At 46.0% G+C, this 24131-nt stretch overlaps 1 protein-coding gene across 2 annotated transcripts in view; it reads left to right on the forward strand.

The window, feature by feature from the left end:
* Nucleotides 1-24131, forward strand: part of SORCS2 (sortilin related VPS10 domain containing receptor 2) — a 1055028-nt gene that overhangs the window by 798905 nt on the left and 231992 nt on the right. For both annotated transcript variants that reach the window (XM_088473883.1, XM_088473884.1), the window contains exons 4-5: nt 7289-7447; nt 11797-11870. In XM_088473883.1, the coding sequence (XP_088330009.1) occupies nt 7289-7447; nt 11797-11870 (233 nt within the window). The remainder of the gene's footprint in view (nt 1-7288; nt 7448-11796; nt 11871-24131) is intronic.

Consider the following 24131-nt stretch of genomic DNA (forward strand, 5'->3'; position numbering starts at 1 on the left):
TCTTCAACATCAGATTCAATCCCATCAAGTTCTTCAGATCATCAACATCAGTCTCAAACCGATCCAGCTCTCAATCCAGCATTATCGGTCCCAATCCGATTCTGCTCATTCATTCAGTATTATATATCCAGTTCCATTCCAACCTGCTGTTCAATAAAGACACTCTGGGGGTCATTCAGACCCGGTCGTTAGCGCCGATGCGCTCGGACCGGTTCGATGGCCCCCCACAGAGCATGCGCACGCCGGCGCCGTCGTGCGCATGCGTGAGACCCGCTATGACCGACAGCGCCGGTCGTAGCGGCTCTCGATCCAAAGGGGGCGAGCTGTCGATGTTGATTGACAGCTCGCCCCGTTTGGAAGGCGGGCCGGGGGGGTGGCAGCCCAAACGGAGGTGTTCCCATGGGAACGCCTGCCGTTTGGGAGAGGCCCCACTGACATCACTGGTGATGTCAGTGGAGAGCTTCCGGCTCAGACAGAGCCAGAAGCTCTCCGGGGCTTACGACAAGGGAGACCCTACCCTAGGGTCTCGTCGTAAGCCCCGATGGTCGCGATGGTCCCCTCAGCCTGGCCCAAAGCCAGGGGGGGCGCGATCAGTGTGATCGCTCTCCCGCACAGGCATAGGAGACTGCTGTGGCTGCTGCTCAGCAGCCACGAGCAGTCTCCAACTACAGCTCAGCACACGCCGTGTGCTGGGCTGCTGTGAAGGAGGGGGGGGCGGCGTCGCACCCGGGCCCCTGCCGGGCCCCTCAGGAAGCCCGGGCCCAGGTAATCTGTACCCGCTCCCCCCCCTCTCGGCGCCCCTGGTCTCGCTTCAACACATTCTGCGCTTTTATCAGTAGATGCCTTTTTTAATGCTCTTGGATTATTATATGCAGATCCTGACCGTAGTTCTTTGGCTGAATCCAAGCTGCGGGCTCTTCGGCAGGGAAAGAATCCTGCAGAGGATTATTCCTCAGAGTTTCGGAGATGGGTAGTGGATTCAGGATGGAACGACCTGGCATTGCGTAGCCAATTCCACTTGGGTCTTTCGGGTGCCATCAAGGACATTTTGGTCCAACATCCATCACCTGAGTCCCTTGACGACTTAATCTCTTCAGCCATCCGTATTGACCGTCGCCTCCGAGAATGCAAACGAGAACGCAGTCTTTCTGTACAGTCGCCTCAGTCACCTTCTTGGCTGCTGGTGGAGGACTCTGAGGAACCCATGCAACTGGGAGCTTTCCGGCTATCGCCCAGGGAGAGACAAAGATGACGATCTGAAGGCCTCTGCCTATATTGTGGAGCTAGAGGTCATCTGCTGAAATCTTGCCCACATAGGCCAGTAAAAGATCAGGTCTGAATGTAAAAGAGGAGTTACATTTAGGCCTGGCATCTGTTTCTTCAAAAAATTCGTTGCTAGTTCCTGCGGTGGTACATCTGTCGCAATCCGTCCATTCCGTATCGGCGTTTGTGGACAGCGGTGCTGCTGGGAACTTCATGGACTTATCATTTTTTCATTCCTTAGGTTTAGCTGCAGTTCCTTTACCTCAAGGGCTTCCTATTTGTGGGTTAGATGGTGGTCTGGTGGCTAATGGTCTTATGAAATTCAAAACACCACCTCTTCGTCTCTCAGTTGGAATTTTGCATTCGGAGATGATTTCTTTTTTGCTACTCCAGTGTCCTTTTGCTCCCCTCATTTTGGAGTTTCCATGGTTAATGACCCATAATCCCGTCATTGATTGGATTACGGGGGATATTGTCAAATGGAGTCCAGCGTGTCAAAATAGCTGTTTATCTACACCCATCCGGACAGCTATCTCTGCTGTCTCAGAGTCTCTTCCAGGACTTCCTGCTCAATACCATCTTTTTGCAGATGTTTTTTTCTAAATCAAAGGCCAATTCTCTACCACCTCATCGTCCCTATGATTGCACCATACAGCTGTTACCAGGAGCCAAGTTACCCAAGGGTCGTCTCTATTCTCTTTCTATACCTGAGAATAAGGCCATGGAGGAGTATATTGCGGATGCCTTGGCTAAAGGATTCATCCGTCCTTCTAAATCTCTGGTTGGGGCTGGTTTCTTCTTCGTCCAGAAGAAGGATGGGTCATTACATCCTTGCATTGACTTTAGGGCATTGAACAAAATCACCATCAAAAACTCGTACCTTTTACCCTTGATCTCGGTACTTTTTGATCAGCTTCGGCAAGCTTTCATTTTTTCCAAGATTGATCTCCGTGGAGCTTATAATTTGATCCGAATCAAGACCGGAGATGAATGGACAACTGCGTTCAATACGCATACGGGGCACTATGAAAATTTAGTTATGCCGTTTGGATTGGCTAATGCTCCAGCAGTCTTTCAAGACTTTATCAACGATGTACTTCGGGAGTTTCTTGGCATCTTTGTGGTTGTTTATCTCGATGACATCCTCATTTACTCTCACTCCATGCACCAGCATGTCAGTCTATCTAAATTGAGAGAGAATTCGTTATTTGCCAAGTTGGAGAAGTGTGAGTTTCATGTGGAGCAAGTATCTTTTCTTGGATATATTATTTCTCCTCATGGCTTCTCCATGGATCCTGGAAAGGTTAAAGCAGTATTGGACTGGGTTCAGCCTATTACATTGAAAGGCATTCAACGTTTCCTTGGTTTTTCCAATTACTATCGGAGATTTATTGGCTCGTTTTCCTCCATTGTTGCCCCCATACTAGAGTTAACCAAGAAAGGTGCGGATGCTTCTAACTGGCCTAGTCAGGCAGTTCGGGCCTTTGAACATCTCAAACTTGCTTTCATCAGCGCCCCTGTTCTCAAACATCCGGATCCAGATCTGCCTTTTGTGGTTGAGGTGGATGCCTCTGAGATTGGGGCAGGAGCTATTCTCTCTCAGAATAATCCATTGGATGGCAAACTCCATCCATGTGCATTTTTTTCACGTAAATTTTCTTCAGCTGAGTGTAATTATGATGTTGGGAACAGGGAGCTGCTTGCCATTAAGTTAGCTTTTGAGAATTGGAGACATTGGCTTGAAGGAGCCAAACACCGGATCTCTGTCCTCACCGACCACAAAAATTTGGCATACATTGAATCGGCCAAGAGGCTTAACTCTCATTTCTTTTCGACCCGGATCTACTAACATCAAGGCTGATGCATTGTTCAGGAGTTTCACTCCTGTCCAACAGGATGCTGTGATCAAAGAATCCATCATTCCCAGATCTTGTATCCAGGTGGCTTTATCTCGAAATTTGGCTGAGGATCTGTCTGCGTTTCAAGAGGATTCGCCTCCTGGTAGACCTTCCAATCGCCTGTTTGTTCCTGTAATTTTGAGAAAAGCTGACCTACAGGACTTCCATGTGAGATGGGCTTTCGGACATCCAGGCATCAATAAGACCATTGAATTAATGTCTCGTGCGGTTTGGTGGCCGTCTTTGGCTTTGGACATTCGGGAGTTTGTTTTGGCATGTGAGGTTTGTGCTCGTAACAAGACTCCTCGTACCCCACCATCAGGATTACTGCTTCCTCTTTCCACACCAAAAAGACCCTGGACACACATTGCGATGGACTTCATTGTGGACCTTCCTCGCTCTGCTGGCTGTTCAGTTTTTGGACTATCGTGGACCGCTTTAGCAAAATGACGCACTTTATTCCTCTGCCCAAATTGCCATCTGCCAAAGAACTTTCTGTCCTCTTCTTGGAACATATTTTTTGTTTGAAACAAAAGGAAAGGGAAAATTGGAATAACGGGTCGCACCAAGGGTATTATATTTGCAGAATAACCCTGTTAACAATCAAATTATCTCTCAATATATAGTATAATGATCTACAGGGATGCAACTCAGGGATATTACAATACTATATAAACACAGAAAGAAAAAAGAAACCCTATACGAGTGCACAGATTCTTGCCATTATTCACTTAAAATATAACTTTTATTAGGATGATTAAATAACCACCTTAGTGGTAGAATTTAAAAACACAACAAAATATAAATCAAAAGAAAAAATTTATAGAATTTTTTTTTTAAATATTATGTATAATACTAATGCGTGCTCAGTCATATGTGTTCTACTTATGAATACTCAATGGTACACTAAAAATATGTTGATAGTGTGCATTATATATCAGTATCTCATGATGGTGATAATATAAGCCATCAAGTACTGTAATGCCCCTCAATATCACAAATATATATATATTTTTTGTTTGCATGGTCTTCCCTGTGACATTGTTTCCAACCGTGGGACGCAATTTGTTGCACGGTTTTGGAGATGTTTCTGCACTGCACTGGGTATCAGTCTCAGCTTGTCTTCAGGATATCACCCACAGTCTAATGGGCAGACAGAACGTGCTAATCAAACCCTGGAGCAATATTTACGGTGTTACGTCTCAAAATTCCAGAATGATTGGGTGTCTCATCTTCCCATGGCTGAATTTGCTTTTAACAATTCCTGTCACTCTGCATCTTCAGTTTCACCCTTCTATTGTGTGACGGGCCAACATCCTCGGGCCAATTCATTTGATTTATCATTCTCCAGATCCTCTGATGCAGGGACTGTTTCCAGACTCCGTGGTATTTCGGCCAAGGTGCATCATAATCTCCTCAAGGCATCTCTCCATTCTAAGAAATTGGCAGATAGACATCGGAGGCCTTGCACGTTCAAAAGGGGGGAGTTAGTGTGGCTGTCCACTAGAAATATCAAACTCCGGCAACCCTCTCACAAATTGAGTCCTCGGTTTATTGGTCCTTTCCGGATCATTTCTCAAGTTAACCCAGTTGCTTTCAAACTCCAACTACCAAATTCGTTAAAGATTAACAACACTTTTCATGCCTCTTTATTAAAGCCAGTCCATAAGTCAGATAGATTTGGGAACTGGAGTTCTTTCAGGCCTGCTCCGGTGGTGGTCCATGGTCAACAGGAGTTTGTGGTTGAGAAAGTGCTGGATTCTAGAGTATCTAGAGGTCGGTTGCAGTTTCTGGTCCATTGGAAGGGCTATGGTCCGGAAGAACGTTCCTGGATTCCAGAAGATGCCTTACATGCTCCCAGGTTGAAGATGATGTTTTTTCAGCAATTTCCCTTAAACCAGGCTCTGGGGGTTCTTCAACCCCGCATCACGGGGAGGGGGGTACTGTCACAAGCCGTGGCAGCGGCTTGTTTCCCACCGACTCGGGACCTACACAGACTCAGAATCCGGTTCCGCTGATTACCAAGCACTGGGGATGCTGCAGAGAGTGACTCATACTCCATATGCTGCTGATTGGCTGCTCCTCCTTTTTCATTCGCCCTCACCGGTTATAGATTTTCCTCCTACAGCTCGGTCTGGTTGTTCCAGCTATCCTCCGTGATTGTCTACACTTCAGCCGCTGCTTCTATTTACCACTCTCCGTCTCCCTCCACGCTGCCTTCCAGGCTTCAGCAGGTAGCTCAATTATTCAAGACTGTTGTTCCACTCTGCTCTGATTGCTGTTAGCTTGCTGTCTGTTTTCACCATCCACATGCTGTGCTCAGTGTATGCAGGCCCAAGCCTTTGGGTCCGTGCTTCCTGTGTATAATCAGCAGCTACAGCTTTCTCAGCCCTACTGTGTGTAATCAAACTTTACATTTACACCTAAACTATTCACCATCCACATGCTGTGCTCAGTGTATGCAGGCCCAAGCCTTTGGGTCCGTGCTTCCTCTGTATAATCAGCAGCTACAGTTTTCTCAGCCCTACTGTGTGTAATCAAACTGTACATTTACAATACTTGCCAACTCTCCCTCATTGTCAGGGAGACTCCCTGAAACAGTAGCAATCTCCCTGTCTCCCTGAAGAGTCTACCAATCTCCCTCATTTCATCTTACCCCCATTATCATGCTGTTATATTTAATAAAAACAGATATATACATTAAAATGGGATCATTATTGTCATTTCCCTGCATTGGGTATAAGGCACAATGATCCCTATGGGTACATGCATTTTCCGAAAAGTGTTTTAATCAACAAGTAGTTCTTACTAACTGCTTTGAGGCTCATTTACATTTGAATGTAAGGCAGTTTTATGACACGCCCCCCAGATGTAGCAGTACACGCCTACTTTACCGCCATGTTCATAGGTGGTGCTTTCACAATCTCCCTGAAATGTTTTTTCTAAAGTAGGCAAGTATGACATTTACACCTGAACTATTTTCAGCCTGTGTTATCCTGCCCTCCTGGCAGGCAACTCATCTAGCCAAGTAATCCTGCCCTCCTGGCAGGCAACTCATCTAGCCAAGAAATCCTGCCCTCCTGGCAGGCAACTCATCTAGCCAAGAAATCCTGCCCTCCTGGCAGGCAACTCATCTAGCCAAGAAATCCTGCCCTCCTGGCAGGCAACTCATCTAACCAAGAAATCCTGCCCTCCTAGCAGGCAACTCATCTAACCAAGTTATCCTGCCCTCCTCACAGGCTACTCTACAAACCAAGTTTTCCTGCCTTATCTGGCGAGACACTTTTCCATAACATAAGGTTGCGGAGGGGATTCGCAGGGACAGAGCTTTATCGCAAACTCTGTCCCTGCAAGGGATTTTTAATAAATCCCTGTGATATTGCCTGAATTCTCAATGCAAATTCAGTTGGTAATATCACACTACAATCTGCATTTTAATGCCGATTGTAGTAAATAGAGCCCATAGCATGAACTAATGGAGAGGGTGGGGGATAAAAACCTGCAATGTGTCATCATTTTTTAGTATGGCAACTCTACCCATAGCCCAGACCAGGGCTGTAACTACTGATTGCCCAGGATGGCACTCGCCAGGGGTGCCAGTTGACGGGGTAATTGCCACCTGGCTAAGCCACCCACAAATTGGGGGATGGCACCCAACTCTGGGGAAAGCTTTCCACAAGTTATGCCGCCATTCTTGTCTTTGGTGCCAAGCTCCTGGCTGATGATGCCGCCATGCAGCTGAGTAGATGTTTTCGTTAGTCTGGTCATTCACTTTGCTCGGGGGTTCCCATACCCTTAGATACGGTACTCGCCCATACATATGTTGAACACAGCAAAGATAATTTTTGTAGTATGTATTTGTGCGACGTTGCTGTGATTTTAAGGTGAGATTTGTCATGTTACGCGACAATCTATTTTATTCTCTCTTTTTAGACTTAAGTGCAGGCACACGCTGCGCTCTCCCACACAGAGAGATCTCTGTCATTATCATAAACTTGATTCATTGTAAAAGAGTCACAACTGAGCAATTTCATTTTTATACAGAGCCTACACAATTACATTAATTGCTTCCCATTGTAACCTGACTTGTTTTGATATTGTTTTTTTTTCTCTCTTCCTCTTTGCAGATTATTCTCGTCAGCTCCTCAGTCTCTGAACAATGCCTCTTCACCAGCAGCGACGAAGGGGCGACCTTTCAGAAACATGTGATTACCTTCTCCGTGGAGACTCTCATTTTTCATCCAAAAGAGGAGGATAAGTTGCTTGCTTACAGCAAGGACTCAAAGGTATTGTTTGCACGCTTCATGTTATAAAAGTTGAAATGTTCTCTAATTGTAGAAAACCAGGCAACGCTTTGCATTGCAAGTACATTTTATTGAACTTTTCTAAACTTCTAGCTACTGTATAAATAAAATCCGACAAGTGTGGACAGGGCCACCATCAGAAACTGTGGGGCCTAGTACTGGTGAAACAGGCAGGGCCCCCCTCATCCTCCCACCTGGTGGATGCAGTGATGCAGCATGGAGCCTTGGCGGCCGGAGCAAACACATGCTATGATGCCCCCCACAGTTCTAACACATGTGCCTCAGACCTCTTCACATTCCACCAGACACACATAAACATAAACAGTAAAAATAAGTTACAAAATAAATGACAAATAATAAATAAAATGTAAAAAAGTCCAAATAAATTATTAAAGTAAAAAAGTGTGCTTAACTGCTATCCGTGCGTTCAATTTTGTTTTGTTGAACATAGTCTCACCCCCATTCGCCCACGTTAATTCTGATTGGCTGCCACAAGCCGTGAGGAGGGGAGTCAAAGTCACAGTTGGTGATGGGGATGGCAGCATGGTCAGAGATGGGGAAAGTAGGTTTAGAGGCACAGATGGGGAGGGAGTGGTCAGAGGCACACATGGGGAGGGAGCGGTCAGAGACACACATGGGGAGGGAGTGGTCAGAGGCACACATGGGGAGGGAGTGGTCAGAATCACACATGGGGAGGGAGTGGTCAGAGGCACACATGGGGAGGGAGTGGTCAGAGGCACACATGGGGAGGGAATGGTCAGAAGCACACATGGGGAGACAGTGGACAGAGGCACACATGGGGAGGCAATGGTCAGAGGCACACATGGGGAGGGAATGGTCAGAAGCACACATGGGGAGGCAGTGGACAGAGGCACACATGGGGAGGCAATGGTCAGAGGCACACATGGGGAGGGAATGGTCAGAAGCACACATGGGGAGGCAGTGGACAGAGGCACACATGGGGAGGCAATGGTCAGAGGCACACATGGGGAGGGAGTGGACAGAGGCACACATGGGGAGGGAGCGGTCAGAGACACACATGGGGAGGGAGTGGACAGAGGCACACACGGGGAGGGAGTGGTCAGAGGCACACATGGGGAGGGAGTGGCCAGAGGCACAAATAGGGAGGCAGTGGTCAGAAGCACACATGGGGAGGGAGTGGTCAGACACACATGGGGAGGGAGTGGTCAGAGGCACACATGGGGAGGGAGTGGTCAGAGACACACATGGGGAGGGAGTGGTCAGAGACACACATGGGGAGGGAATGGTCAGACACACATGGGGAGGGAATGGTCAGACACACATGGGGAGGGAGTGGTCAGACACACATGGGGAGGGAGTGGTGAGAGACACACATGGGGAGGGAATGTTCAGAGACACACACGGGGAGGGATTGGTCAGACACACATGGGGAGGTACTGGTCAGACACACATGGGGAGGCAATGGTCAGAGACACATGGGGAGGGAATGGTCAGAGACACACACGGGGAGGTACTGGTCAGACACACATGGGGAGGGAATGGTCAGAGACACACACGGGGAGGTACTGGTCAGACACACATGGGGAGGAAGGGACATAGGCACACATGGGGAGGAAGGTACATAGGCACACCTTTGGAGGGAGTGTCAGAAGCACACCTTTGGACGGGGGTCAGAGGCACTCAATTAACCACAGGGCTTACCACATGGCTAAAGCTCCAGGTTCAACGACCGGACCTATTCAATTATTTGTCATTTTCCCTGTGCAGTAAGCCCATGACAAACGTGCATTAACCCATAGAGTCCGAATTAGAGGGTGCATTTAATGCAGATTTTTCCCTGCAGCTCCTGAGGCTGTGAGGAAAAATATGCGTTAAGTGCCCCCTCTGGGGCTTTCCACGCAGTGTAGTTGTATTAATTGGACAGCTCCAGGCAGAGCCCCACATCTAATTGAATCTGCCCCTTAGACCATTTAACTTTTCTCCCTATTCTATTTTTACGAATCACCTATTTATATGAATGTAATGTTGGGTTAATTCTTATAGGCAGAGTCTCCATGTAAGATAGGGGAACTTGCTTACATAAAAGGCCATTCACAATCAGGCGTTATAAGTAATTCTGAAGTAGGTAGACAAATTGGACAAGATCAGGACCTTCATCTTTTGGATCAGGGGTTTGCATCATTTTGGCTTCATGGAGGCAGGTTAGTGTAGTGTAAGATCATTAGGCCAATAGCAGTTATCTTCCAATAATAATTCTGTTAGGATCATTATCTGTTCAACATGCTCTCCAATATATAGGTTGTAGAAAATCTTATGTTTTGGGATCATTGTTTAATGTACACTATGTAACACAAATAGTGTCGCTCCCTTCATTATTACATCTGCATATACTACATTTCAAATGGGCGATTAAACGTACTAATTTGCCCCCCCAACATGTGCTGTTTGCATCAGTCACACCTCTGTTTGCATCAGTCACACCTCTGTTTGCATCAGTCACACCTCTGTTTGCATCAGTCACACCTCTGTTTGCATCAGTGACACCCCTGTTTGCATCAGTAACACCCAGATTTAATCAGTCACACCCTGGTTTGCATCAGTCACACCCCTGTTTGCATCAGTCACACCCCTGTTTGCATCAGTCACACCCCAGTTTGCATCAGTGACACCCCTGTTTGCATCAGTCACACCCCTGTTTGCATCAGTCACACCCCTGTTTGCATCAGTCACACCCCTGTTTGCGTCAGTGACACCCCTGTTTGCATCAGTGACACCCCTGTTTGCGTCAGTGACACCCCTGTTTGCATTAGTGAGACCTCTGTTTACATCAGTGACACCCCTGTTTGCATCAGTCACACCCCAGTTTGCATCAGTGACACCCCAGTTTGCATCAGTGACACCCTTGTTTGGATCAGTGACACGTCAGTTTGCATCAGTCACACCCCTGTTTACATCAGTGACACCCCTGTATGCATCAGTCTCACCCGTTTGCATCAGTCACACCCCAGTTTGCATCAGTGACACCCCAGTTTGCATCAGTGACACCCCTGTTTGCATCAGTCACACCCCTGTTTGCATCAGTCACACCCCTGTTTGCATCAGTGACACCCCTGCTTGCATCAGTGACACCCCTGCTTACATCAGTGGACACCCCTGTTTGGGTCAGTGAGACCCCTGTTTGCATCAGTCACACCCCTGTTTGCATCAGTGACACCCCTGTTTGCATCAGTGAGACCCCTGTTTGCATTAGTCACACCCCAGTTTGCATCAGTGACACCCCAGTTTGCATCAGTGACACCCCTGTTTGCATCAGTCACACCCCTGTTTGCATCAGTCACACCCCTGTTTGCATCAGTGACACCCCTGCTTGCATCAGTGACACCCCTGTTTACGTCAGTGACACCCCTGTTTGGGTCAGTGACACCCCTGTTTGCATCAGTGAGACCCCTGTTTGCATCAGTCACAGCCCTGTTTGCATCAGTGACACCCCTGTTTTCATCAGTCACACCCCTGTTTGCATCAGTGACACCCCTGTTTGCATCAGTCACACCCCTGTTTGCATCAGTCACACCCCTGTTTGCATCAGTGACACCCCAGTTTGCATCAGTGACACCCCAGTTTGCATCAGTGACACCCCAGTTTGCATCGGTCACACCCCTGTTTGCATCGGTCACACCCCTGTTTGCATCGGTCACACCCCTGTTTGCATCGGTCACACCCCAGTTTGCATCGGTCACGCCCCTGTTTGCATCGGTCACACCCCTGTTTGCATCGGTCACACGTCTGTTTGCATCGGTGACACCCCTGTTTGGATCGGTGACACCTCAGTTTGCATCAGTCACACCCCTGTTTGCATCGGTCACACCCCTGTTTGCATCAGTCACACCCCTGTTTGCATTAGTCACACCCCTGTTTGCATTAGTAACACCCCTGTTTGCATTAGTAACACCCCTGTTTGGATCAGTAACACGTCTGTTTGCATCAGTGACACCCCTGTTTGGATCGGTGACACCTCAGTTTGCATCAGTCACACCCCTGTTTGCATCAGTCACACCCCTGTTTGCATTAGTAACACCCCTGTTTGGATCAGTAACACCTCAGTTTGCATTAGTGACATCTCAGTTTGCTTTAGTGACGCCTCAGTTTGCATCAGTGACACCTCAGTTTGCATCAGTGAGACCCCTGTTTGCATTAGTGACACCCCTGTTTACATCAGTCACACCCCTGTTTGCATTAGTGAGACCCCTGTTTACATCAGTCACACTCCTGTTTGTGTCAGTCACACCCCTGTTTGCATCAGTCACACCCCCTAATATCAGCATAATAATCCTGTTCATTTTTGTCTCTAGCTCTACGTCTCAGTGGATCTTGGGAAAAGATGGGATCTCTTGCACGAACAAGTCACCAAGGAACATATTTTCTGGTAAGTTTTACTAGTTTTTAATTTTATACTGTAGAAATAGTGTAATAGTTTCTATGTTATCCATACATTTTGATTAATTTTTTAAGCATAAAGGACAAATATTAAGAAACCAAAATTTATAATTGAATAAAAGGTTCAGCAAGTCACACAGGAAGTATTTTCTAAGAAATCCAGGAATAACAGATTATGGGGCAGTACTAACACTTGAAAAGTGATAAAGTGGAGAGTGATAAAGTACCAACCAATGAGCTCCTAACTGCCATTTTTCAATTCCAGCCTGTAAAGTGACAGGAGCTGATTGGTTGGTACTTTAGCACTCTTCAGCTTATCACTTTTCAAGGCTTAGTACATGTCCCCCTATATATTTATCCACTGTGTACAAGGCAGCCAATTGGTATGGAATTGTTCTAAATAACAATATGTTCAAATGTTGCTGTTATTCATGCTCCTCGTGGCTCTGTCCTGTGGTCAGCAGGGAATGTAATGAGCTGTTTCATGAACGCTGACACCACAAGGAATTCATTCTGCTATAAGGGGAAGGGAAATGTGGCGTTCCCTTTTTCTCTAAGGGGGAGATTTATCAAACCTGGGACAAGTGGAGGTGTAGCCTATATGAAGTACAGAGCAGACACAAAAGTGGAAGATAAGCCAGCTGGCTCATTAAGGAAACTGAGGGGAGGGATGGGAGATTGCTGTCCTTAGAAATCTTGAAGGACCCTTTATAGATTTTCTCTGGGAACCCCAAGGGCCTAGTTACACTCCTTATCAGATCTATCCAACTTTAATTTTGCTATGAGACACAGATGCTCCTGATTGGACCTATCCAATTTGAATATATATTTGTTTCATACCTTATATGGCAAGCTTACACTAAAGCATAGTGTATACGCTTTTTGTCAGACCTTAAATCGGGTTCCAGAATCAGTTCTTAGGGTCAGGTATGCAATTATTTCTGCTGATACACTCCAGATTATGGATCCCTAGTTCTGTATCACAAAGAAGGTCTAGTCTTTGTGTACCAGTCTTCAAAACATTGTGAGGACAGCCATTTTTATGAAATAAAGCAACATGCCTGAAAATGCAGCCGAGCAACTCAATAGGGACTTGCAGTGACCTTACTGAGGCCCTCATTCAGAGGCGGTCGCAAGAAGCGATCACTCTCTCTGAATGGGGGCGGCAGCTTCTTTTTTTTTAGTGCGGCCTCCTGGTCACTAGCTAAGATGTGGGTTACCACCCACAGCTTAGCGACCGACCAGGCTGATGGTCGCGATCGTCAAGACCATCGCGACCACCGGGGCTTGCGACGAGACCCTAAGGTTGGGTCTCGGCAACCGCATGCCCCAAGGAGCTTCCTGCTCTGATCGAGTAGGAAGCTCCCCACTGACATCACTGCTGATGGCAGGCGTTCGCTTGGGAGCATAGGCTAAGCCATATAAGAGACTAATGGTGCGTACACACGGTACAACTTTTATGAGCGATTTGAACGATATTGTTCATATCGTTCATATTGTTATCGTTCACTTTTTTGCAGTCACCAACCTGACAACGACCAACGATGCGCGTTCCCGCATGAAGGATAACAATATCTATGGTCTTTCATGCATGCAGGGCAACTTGAACGATTTTGTAAAGATTTGCATGTAAAGAGATGACTTCACTGAAATATATATCATAGATATCTATCAGGGTGTGCAACCAAAATCTTTTGACCTGCACTACAGAAAGTTGGAGGGAAATCTATCAACGATATCTATGGTTGCTAACCCTGAGAGCATCATCAGGGATGAAACCCAGCATCTGGTGATGTCTATGCGTTCCAGACTTCAGGCTGTAATTGCCTGCAAAGGATTTGCAACAAAGTATTAAAATGTGAAAGTTAGATTTAAGATTGTTTAGTTTTTCCCTTTACTTTTGGCCCCTTAAAAAGTGGGAGGCACATATAGAAACCGTTGTAATTCCTACACAGTTCACCTGATTTGGATGTAATTACCTTCAAATTAAAGCACATCTTGTTTGTTTCATTTCAAAGCCAATGTGGTGGTGAATAGAGGCCAAAATCTGAAAATTCTGTCAATGTCCCAATATTTATGCACCTGACTGTATATATATATATATATATATATATATTTTATTAGGGAACAGTCATGCCCTTATATTAAGGCTCTATCTAAAAAAATGGATTTCTCCATAGAGAATTATATATATATGTGTATATGGAAGAGAAGGGGTGCCTTTTGTGCGCTACAACTTTGAGTATTGATTGAATAGAAGAAATTTCCACCACTTAGGGGGATTTATTGCAATATTAGCTGTTGGTCAAACACAACCTTCTAGTTAGTCTTCAAATCACCAGAAGTTTATGTTTTGGATATTATTCATAAAATAAAAGCCCTATGGTAGCCCATAATTCTTATACCTGAATATTTTATTCTTGGTATATCAACAGATGGATAAATATAAACAATTTACAATACAAATCAATACATAAATACCTCTTATGTGGTAGGTGCAGGTTTTCCAAAGTGATAACCCTACGCGTTTCGTCCACCTACGGGACTTCATCAGGGGTAAACACAAAAATGGAACTGGTCTGAATAAACACTTGATGATATGGAACTGGTTAGAACACTCAGTGGTATAAGCTTATTTTCTGTCCCTTGATAGGGAGAAATTCCTAGAAAGGCTCTTAAAAGCCAAGTAGTTCTTATAACGATTTTACTGGAACGATTGGATGGATGTTTCTCAACCAATAAATGTAACCAGATTCCTTAATAGCAATTTCAATATGAAGATGCATCATATACTCCCAGTGTGTAAAAATGATGAGACCCAGTGCCAAGCAAGTGGAAAACTCTATTCAGTCCAATGAAGTGTATGTCTCCCTCTGTTAGCAGTCAGTGTGTATGTATATAGATAGATAGATAGATAGATAGATAGATAGATAGATAGGTAGTTGACACCCCAGCCCAGACTTGCACACATATTATATATACATATATATATATGTAGTGAATACAGGTATACATGCCTGGCAGACTAATATAGATGCCCTTGAGGTACGCATATATAGTACATTTTAGGCATTGCCGGGAGTTGATTGGGGGTGGTACCTATTGTGACCATCCAGGCTATTTAAGGTGGCTCATTGAGCAGGGATACTTGTGGTTACTTGTGGTGTTTGTCATGCTGCTGCAATTTTTGTCTTGACAAAGGTCTATCGGACCGAAACGTCGACTACCTTTTGCTACTATGTGAGTTATTAAAATTCCTTTTCAACTGACTGGTGGGTGCCCATTCCATTTATTTGGACTTCATATTTTATTATTTATTATTTTATTATTTATTACCAGTTATTTATATAGCGCACACATATTCCGCAGCGCTTTACAGAGAATATTTGGCCATTCACATCCGTCCCTGCCCCAGTGGAGCTTACAATCTATATTCCCTACCACATGCTCACACACTAAGGTCAATTTTATGGGGAGCCAGTTAACCTACCAGTATATTTTTGGACTGTGGGAGGAAACCCGGAGTTCCCGGAGGAAACCCACGCAAGCACAGGGAGAATATACAAACTCCACACAGTTAGGGCCGTAGTGGGAATTGAACCCATGACCTCAGTGCTATGAGGCAGTGTTAAACTCAGGGTATGCTATCAAGGTTTAAAGCTCACAGCAACTTTGCTTTTAAATGTGAGACAGTTACCAAGCACACCTGTTGCAAAGCACCTAGGAAAACAGCTGACACAAGTTAGATAACTAGTTAAAAGGGGTGCATGAGAAAATGTGATCTCAAAAATTATTAATTATAAAAATTAATCATAATAAACAAAAAGCACTAATCCACGGCACTCACCATTCCTAGTTTTGGGTGCAACATGGTATGTGACCACATATAGCGTAAGGACTTGCAGTAGAGTGGGGGTCCCATGACGATGGGCTGCAAGCTTAAATGCATTGATCAATTCATGAACCAAAACCCCACTGTTTATTATGCTATTATTATTATTATTATTAGTTATTATGGTGAGTGCAGAGCCCCTGTGATTTCTATTTTAACAATGTGGTCACATACCATGTTGCACCCCAAAACTAGGAATGGTGAGTGCCGTGGATTAGTGCTTTTTATATAATATATATATATATATATATATATATATAATTATATATATATATATTAGGGATGAGCGGATCAAATCCGAACCGCTCCGAACATCGGGGATCCGAGTCCACCCGAACGCTGTTTGGGTGTTCCCGCCTGACTCGGATCTCACTGCTAGGCCGAACGTCAGCCTCCTGACGTCGGAACCTCTCGATAGGATCTGATGTCAGGAACCCAACAAGTGTAGGGCAGACCACAGTGAGAGCGGTTTTCCCTACACAGTAATAAACACACAGCCGCCAGCAGTGGCTTTGTGTTTGTTATAGCAGCCAATGAGAGTCAGACAGACTCTCATTGGCTGCTGCGTCCACAGAGGGAGCCGGTTAGAGCTCACTCATGAGCTCCGCCTTCCGAATCCCCCCGCTGCGGGTGATGGGAGAGATATCATGACATCTCTCCCATAGATCCGAGGAGCGTTGGACCGAACGGCAGTGGACTCAGGAGCGGGGCACAAGGAGGACTGTATGTAAGTAAGGAAGACTGTATGTATGTAAGGAGGACTGTATGTATGTACAGTATGACTGTATTTTAAGTAAGGAGGACTGTATGTATGTAAGTAAGGAGGACTGTACGTATATATGACTATGTGTAAGGAGGACTGTATGTATGTAAGTAAGGAGGACTGTATGTATATATGACTGTATGTAAGTAAGGACTGTATGTACTATGGCCCTCATTCAGAGCCGCTCGTTAGCGGCAGTACGCTCGTTCCGAGCGATGTTTGCACATCTGCGCATGCGTACGCTTTTTAGTACGCATGCGCGAACCAGTCAGTGCGGCCGAAAATCCTTTGTACGCTATATAGCGATTGCCTGCTATTTTGAGTGACAGAATGAGGCGTATGTGGGTGGTAACAGGGGAAGGTGCTTGAAAATGGGGAGTGGAGATCCGAACGCAGGCGTGCTTAAAGGTCAAAACGGGCGTTTTATGGGTGTGTATATTTAAAACAGCAGCGTCATTGACCACGTCACTGGGTTATTTTATAGCCAGAACTGCACGCAAATTTGTGGTAGCAAACACCAACCACAAGAATAGCGAGCAGTTCATACGCTGGTCGATGTACTCGATTAATCTAATAAATAGCGGACATGACGTAGGATGCGTGCGGCCAGGGGGCGTTTTTAACAAATAAACGAGCGTATGTTTTGCTCGTTCGTTCAGACTTAGAGGTGTGAACACACTGCAATGTGCGTACGGATCATTTAAATAGCCACCCCTTGTTTTTAAACGAACGACCGCAAATAGCGTCCGGCTCTGAATGAGGGCCTATGTATGTATGTAAGGAGGACTGTATGTATGTAAGTAAGTAAGGAGGACTGTACAGTATGTATGACTTTATGTAAGTAAGGAAGACGGTATGTAGGTAAGTAAGGAGGACTGTATGTATGTAAGTAAGGAGGACTGTACAGTATGTATGACTTTATGTAAGTAAGGAAGACGGTATGTAGGTAAGTAAGGAGGACTGTCTAAGTATGTAAGGAGGACTATATGTATGTAAGTAAGGAGGATTGTATGTAGTATATATGTAATAAGGACTGTATGTAGTATGTATGTAAGGAGGACTGTATGTATGTAAGGAGGACTGTATGTATGTACAGTATGACTGTATTTTAAGTAAGGAGGACTGTATGTATGCATGTAAATAAGGAGGACTGTATGTTTGTAAGTAAGGAGGACTGTACGTATATATGACTGTGTGTAAGGAGGACTGTATGTATGTAAGTGAGCACTGTATGTATATATGACTGTATGTAAGTAAGGACTGTATGTACTATGTATGTATGTAAGGAGGACTGTATGTATGTAAGTAAGGACTGTACAGTATGTATGACTTTATGTAAGTAAGGAAGACGGTATGTAGGTAAGTAAGGAGGACTGTCTAAGTATGTAAGGAGGACTATATGTATGTAAGTAAGGAAGATTGTATGTAGTATATATGTAATAAGGACTGTATGTAGTATGTATGTAATAAGGACTGTATGTAGTATGTATGTAAGGAGGACTGTATGAAGTATGTATGTAAGAAGGACTGTATGTAGTATGTATGTAAGAGGGACTGTATGTAGTATATATGTAAGAAGGACTGTATGTAGTATGTATGTAAGGAGGACTGTATGTAGTTTGTATGTAAGAAGGACTGTGGCCCTGATTCAGACCTGCTCGCTGGTCTGAAGGGCGTTTTTATTTTTTCTGTCCGGCCTCCTGGCCGCTCGCTAAGCTGTGGGTGGCCACAGCTTAGCGAGCCAAATCCAAATCCAGCAAAAATGGTCCGATGCACATCCCAAAATATATATATATATGGAGAGGCTGTGAGGGGATAGTGAAGCTCAGCAGCGGTATAGTATGCAGCATGAGAGCACAATACCGTCTCCCTGGGTTGTGATGATCATTCTCGATTTTGACTCCCGTGGCTGCTGCTGCACCGTGGCTGCTGCCTCTTTTGTCTCCAGGCCCAGGATACACATAGTGCCCAGCTCCGGGCGCTGCCGCTGCCACCGCTCATTAGAGGGTGCAGGGAGGCCGCTGGCCAGCCACAGTCCTGCTAGGAGGGAGGGCAGGGAGACTGACAGCTTCCGGGTTGCGTACAACAGTGGAAAGCAGAACCCGGAAGCACGGCTGCCAGCTCAGGCCGGCAGGCAGCTGGTGACAGGGATAGCACCGCTGGGTGACAGGGATAACGGTGGCTGCTAAGTCCCACGGGCCCCGACTGCTGCCAGCGCCAAGTAAAAGAAAGATGTCTCTTTGAGAACCATCCTTCATTTCTTTTGTTAGGCAGCGATCTGAAGGGACCGGCGCTCTATGCAGCCCTGGTCATATGAAAGATATGCAGTACTCAGAGTTAGATACATACATTATGAAATATCTCAATGTGCAGTAAGTAAGGGGAACTGGTGGAGTCAACTCTGATAAGGTCAGGGGCGTATCTATAATGGGTGCAGGGTTTGCGGGGCACATGGGCCCCTGGGTCCAGGGGGGCCCCGCACCGCACACCCTACATCCATAGTATTACTTACCTCTCCGGAGTCCCAGTAAAAACGACTGAAAAATTCAGTCGTTTGCGCATGCGCAGTACAGGGAAAATGGCTGCTGTGGCCATTTTCCTGGTGACCTGCACATACTCTATAGACTCTGGGCGCACTCTAGTGCCCAGAGCATATAACTCCGGTGCTGGCTGCGCACAGCTCAGTGCACTGCCGGCCGCCGGGTGGAGAGGAGGGGGCCCATGTCGGAGACTGCACATGGGCCCCCTCCTCTCTAGAAACGCCCCTGGATAAGGTGTATATGTAGCAACTTCCTAGTAGTGTTACGAACCCTCTAGAAAGCAGTTGCACAATAAGTCACAAAATAGTGATATTCATATGATGGTATTTATTCTCAGGGCCGGTGCAAGGTTTCTGTGCACCCTAGGCATTTCTTAAGACTTACGTCCCCCCGTGCCCCCACCTCCGATAGCTTCACAAGCCCTTTTACAGTGCCCCCAATAGTGGCCCCCCTATGCAGTGCCCCCCAATAGTGGTCCCCCCATGCAGTGCCCCCAATATAGTGCCCTTTATACAGTGTCCTCAGTTGTGCCCCTTATACAGTGCCCTCAGTAGTAGTCCCCCACCTATGCAGTGCCCCTTATATAGTGACCACAGTAGTGACCCACCCTATGCAGTGCCCCTAGTAGTGGTCCCCCCAATGCAGTGCTCCCAGTAGTAGTCTCCCCCCAGCAGTGCCCCCAGTATTAATCCTCCCAGTAGCAGCCCTCCCCAGCAGTGCCCCTAGTAGTAGTCCCCCCAGCAGTAATCCCTCCCTATGCAGTGCCCCCAGTAGTTGTCCCACCAGTGCAGTGCCCCTAGTAGTAGCCCCCCACTGCAGTAATCTCCCCCATGTAGTGCCCAAAGTAGTAGTCCCCCCAGCAGTGCCCCCAGTAGCAGTCCCCCCCAACAGTAGTCCCCCCAGCAGTACCCCTAGTAGTAATCCCCCTCTATGCAGTGTCCCCCAGTAGTGGTCCCACCAGTGTGCAGTGCCCCCAGTAGAACCCCCAGCAGTGCTCCTAGTAGTCCCCCTAGTAGCACCCCAAGCAGTGCCCCTAGTAGTACCCCCATCGGTGCCCCTAGTAGTACCCCCATCGGTGCCCCTAGTAGTACCCCCATCAGTGCCCCTAGTAGTACCTCCAACAGTGCCCCTAGTAGTACCCCCCTCAGTGCCCCTAGTAGGACCCCCATCAGTGCCCCTAGTAGTACCCCCAGCAGTGCCCCTAGTAGTACCCCCATAAGTGCCCCTAGTAGTACCCCCATCAGTGCCCCTAGTAGTACCCCCAGCAGTGCCCCTAGTAGTACCCCCAGCAGTGCCCCTAGTAGTACACCCAGCAGTGCCCCTAGTAGTAGTCCGGTCCCCCCCACCCAGACACACACACACACGCAAAAAAAACTCCACTTACCTTAATCCCATCCGGCATGCTTCTCCATCCGGCGTCCTCCCGGTCCGGCCTGCTCTGCATGATGGGAGAGTTGTCATGACATCTCATCAGCCACTGCAGGAGCCGGAAGATGGCCCGGCTGCAGCAGTGGGCACAGCAGCCGATGAGAGTCCGTGTGTTTGTTCCTAGAAATGTAGTGCGGACGGCACTTATGTGCCGTCGACACTACCGCCCTGCAGTGGCCGGCGCTCTTAGGCAAATGCCTAAGTTTGCCTAGTGGTAGTGCTGGCCCTGTTTATTCTGGAAGAAGGTATACATACTGAACTGATGCAGGATACACTAATCAATGAAGATACGATTGAACATACATACATAAGTTAAATACTGTTAGTCTATAATATACTCTGCTATGCTGATATGAGGAACAACACACTAGGGGCTAAATGTAATAGGGTGAGAGTATAGCTCTATACTCGCACATTTTTAGAACTCACCCTATGTAATAAGGTGCGAGAACATGTAAACTCACAATGGCAAAAATCTGGTACACAGATGTTTTGACATTAGGAGGATGAGTTTTGGCACGTTTTTCATCTCGCAAATTTACTAAAGACAAACTTGTGTGAGTTTGGGAGAGAGTTTTCATTTTTCACTGAAAATTCGGGTGAGATTGCAAACTCGAATCAACTCACCATCGGGCAAACTCGGAAGTACTTTTCATGAAAAAGATGCAACCTCGGGAATTTACCAAGAACCGAGATTACAATCTCTGGTGAGAATGTAGCAAACTTGCAGAGAAATTGAAGTTTCAAATAGATCATCTCCTGAGATTTGTGTATGTTTCTGCATGTGTACCTAGTTTAAAGTGTTTTTAAGTAAAAATAAAAAATACGTAGGGTCTCCCCCAAAAGTATTACTATTGGGGGTTCCCCACCTTCCCTGAGATCCCCGAAATCACTCGCTCTGGGGCTCGCAGCAAAACGGGGCGGCTGTAGGCAGGGAGGGGGAGTGGCTACACAAATGGAGGCGTTCCCGAAGGAACCCCTGCCGTTTGAGGGCGGCCCTACTGACCTCACCAGTGAGGTCAGTAGTGAGATTCCGGCTTACCGGGGCTTGCGGCAGGCGAGACCCTACCACAAGGGTCTTGTCGCAAGCCCGATGGTCACCCACAGCTTAGCGAGCGGCCAGGAGGCCAGTTTAAAAATAAAAAAAAAGTGGCCGCCCTGATTCAGAGCGAGCGGCTCAGAATCAGGGCCAGAGTCCTAAAAAGTCAATTCCAATCTAAAGCGTTTGGCAGTATTAACATTACCAGATGATGGCGTTGTTGCCTGCAAGCAAAGGTTGCTTATTATTATTAGGTGGCCCTAATAACAAATGGTCCTGTTACTTGAAATATGTGGAAACTAGTGTTTCTGCATGTGTAATGGTCTCCATTAGTAATCATGAATATGGAGGTTGCTGTTGAAACTTATAAGGATAAATCCCTCTTTAATTAAGTACAGCAGTGTGATATGAGATATTGGGGTCTATTTATCAAGCAGTGGAAAGTGCGGAGAAGTGGACTAGTGGAGAAGTTGCCCATAGCAACCAATCAGCTCCTTCCTATTATGTTATAGACTGCACTTGATAAATTTGCTTGAAAGCTTATTGGTTGCTATGGGCAACTTCTCCACTGGGTCACTTCTCTAACTTTTTCACTGCTTGATAAATAGACCCCTAAGGAGTCTATCTATCATTACTTTTATCACTGCTTATTGCTTACTGCTGTTGTACCGTACAACCTCTGTGAAATTGCCTTTATTCCTTGAGCCACAAGCTTAAACAAAATCTCCCAGTAGTTAATTCAATTTGATGAGAAGCTACAGAGTAACTGTAATACCCCTTTTACACCAAAGCAAAAACCTGGGTTTTTGCTGGGTCTACCCGGGTCGCAGCTCAGTGTAAAAGGGTCCCTGAAAAATAACCTGGGTCAAGTGACCCTGCAATCCAACCCAGGTAGCTACCAGGGTTGGACCCAGGATGGACCCAGGTAATGGTGCAGTGTAAACGGTGCAACCCAGGTTATCTGATCTGGATCATGCCTAAAATGTGCTGATTGGTGGTTGTGGAGCAGTCACCTCCCACTTTTTATGACCTCACAGGTTTAGCAGGGCAGCCCTGAGTTCAGTGTGAACAGGGCTGACCTGGGAGTAAACCAGATCAAAGGTGCAGTGTAAATGGGTCTGACCAGGGTTGGAACCATGTCCAAAAACCCAGGTCGGACCTGGGTTTTTGGTGGAAAAGAGGTATAATGTACTAGAAAGTGTGCTGGTATGGGAATAAGTATACCCCTTATCATTGATAAGCTCCCCTCTTTTTGTGTGATTCTTTTTATTTTAAACTTAGTATGCTCTGTGGGGTAATTTGACTATGGTTCTATTTTACTTACATTTATTGACAATGCGCAGATTATCTTGATTACATCATTATATAAGTATTGCCGCAGAGCCTTCAGCACTACAGAAGTTATGACTGCCTGTCCTCCCAGAATGTCCTGGAGGCTCCCGAATTAGGGGAAGCCCTCCCAAGCTACCTAGAGATCAGGCAGTTCTCCTTGAGTTGCATGCCTGTATTGAGGAGAGCAGGGACATGATTCCAGTTGGGTTATCAGGATTCACCTAACTCAGATAACATCAAGGGCAAAGGAGAGAGGAAGTGATAAGCCAATCAGTGGTTATTGATGTGAGTGCCTCTTGATGATGTACCTCCTGTTAGCCTACCTGGAGGTACATCATCAGAATGAAGGCATTCTTAGCAGTTTTTGTAGTAATATGCCCTGTTTTTATGGACAAGTGACAAGATTTCACTGTATGAAGTGAGATTATTTTAATGGCATAAAAGGATAGAGAGGGTGCATATTTAGAGAAGTCAGTGGTCTGTTCAAAATAAATGGAAGAAAACTGTTTAGATCCTTTAATTGGAATATGACGTGTGTTATTCAGCCATGGAGAAAGGAATTGGGATTAAATTTATTCATTTTTTTTTTTTATATTTATAAAAACGGAGAATAAAAATATATAAAAACATGCAATAAAAAGAATATACTACGGACCCAATGTTACTAGGGATACATCAGACTCCAGTCAATATAATTGTTACACCATCACCAGCAGCAAATTATTAGGTTAGTGACAAATGTAGCAGCAAATTAATTAGTTTCAACAAGCTTTCCAGTCTGCTTCTAGCCTGGAAGGTGTGATATAAATCAGCCAGCAATTAAGTAACAAGTACAGTAGGTATTCATATACAGCAAGTGTATCAGCACGTGTAGGATACAGTTTATAAGTCTAGGACAAGTAGTTGGATGTCAAAAAGAGTAATAATGGTGTTGTTTGTACTGATACTGAGCTGTGGATGGAAGATGGCAGATCCATATGTGATGTCTTGAAATTACCACTCTCAGGTGTTTGGGAACGATCCAGACAGTGGACCTCATTCAGAGTCTCTCGCTAGATGCAATCGCTCGCCCCCAGCGTATGCAAATTTGTCAAAGTGATGCTACGGGAAACGATCGCTTGCCAAGGCATAAGCACGCCCACCATGTCTTAGCGAGCGGCCAGCGTACGCCCAATCGCACAGGCAGAGCCGCCCACCAGCACACGTCATCTCCAGGAAGTGTATTAAAACATTGGTACATCGAGGACAATTGCCTT

Source organism: Taudactylus pleione, unplaced genomic scaffold (assembly GCF_031769625.1).
Source record: "Taudactylus pleione unplaced genomic scaffold, aTauple2 ptg000143l, whole genome shotgun sequence".
Lineage (NCBI taxonomy): Eukaryota > Metazoa > Chordata > Amphibia > Anura > Myobatrachidae > Taudactylus > Taudactylus pleione.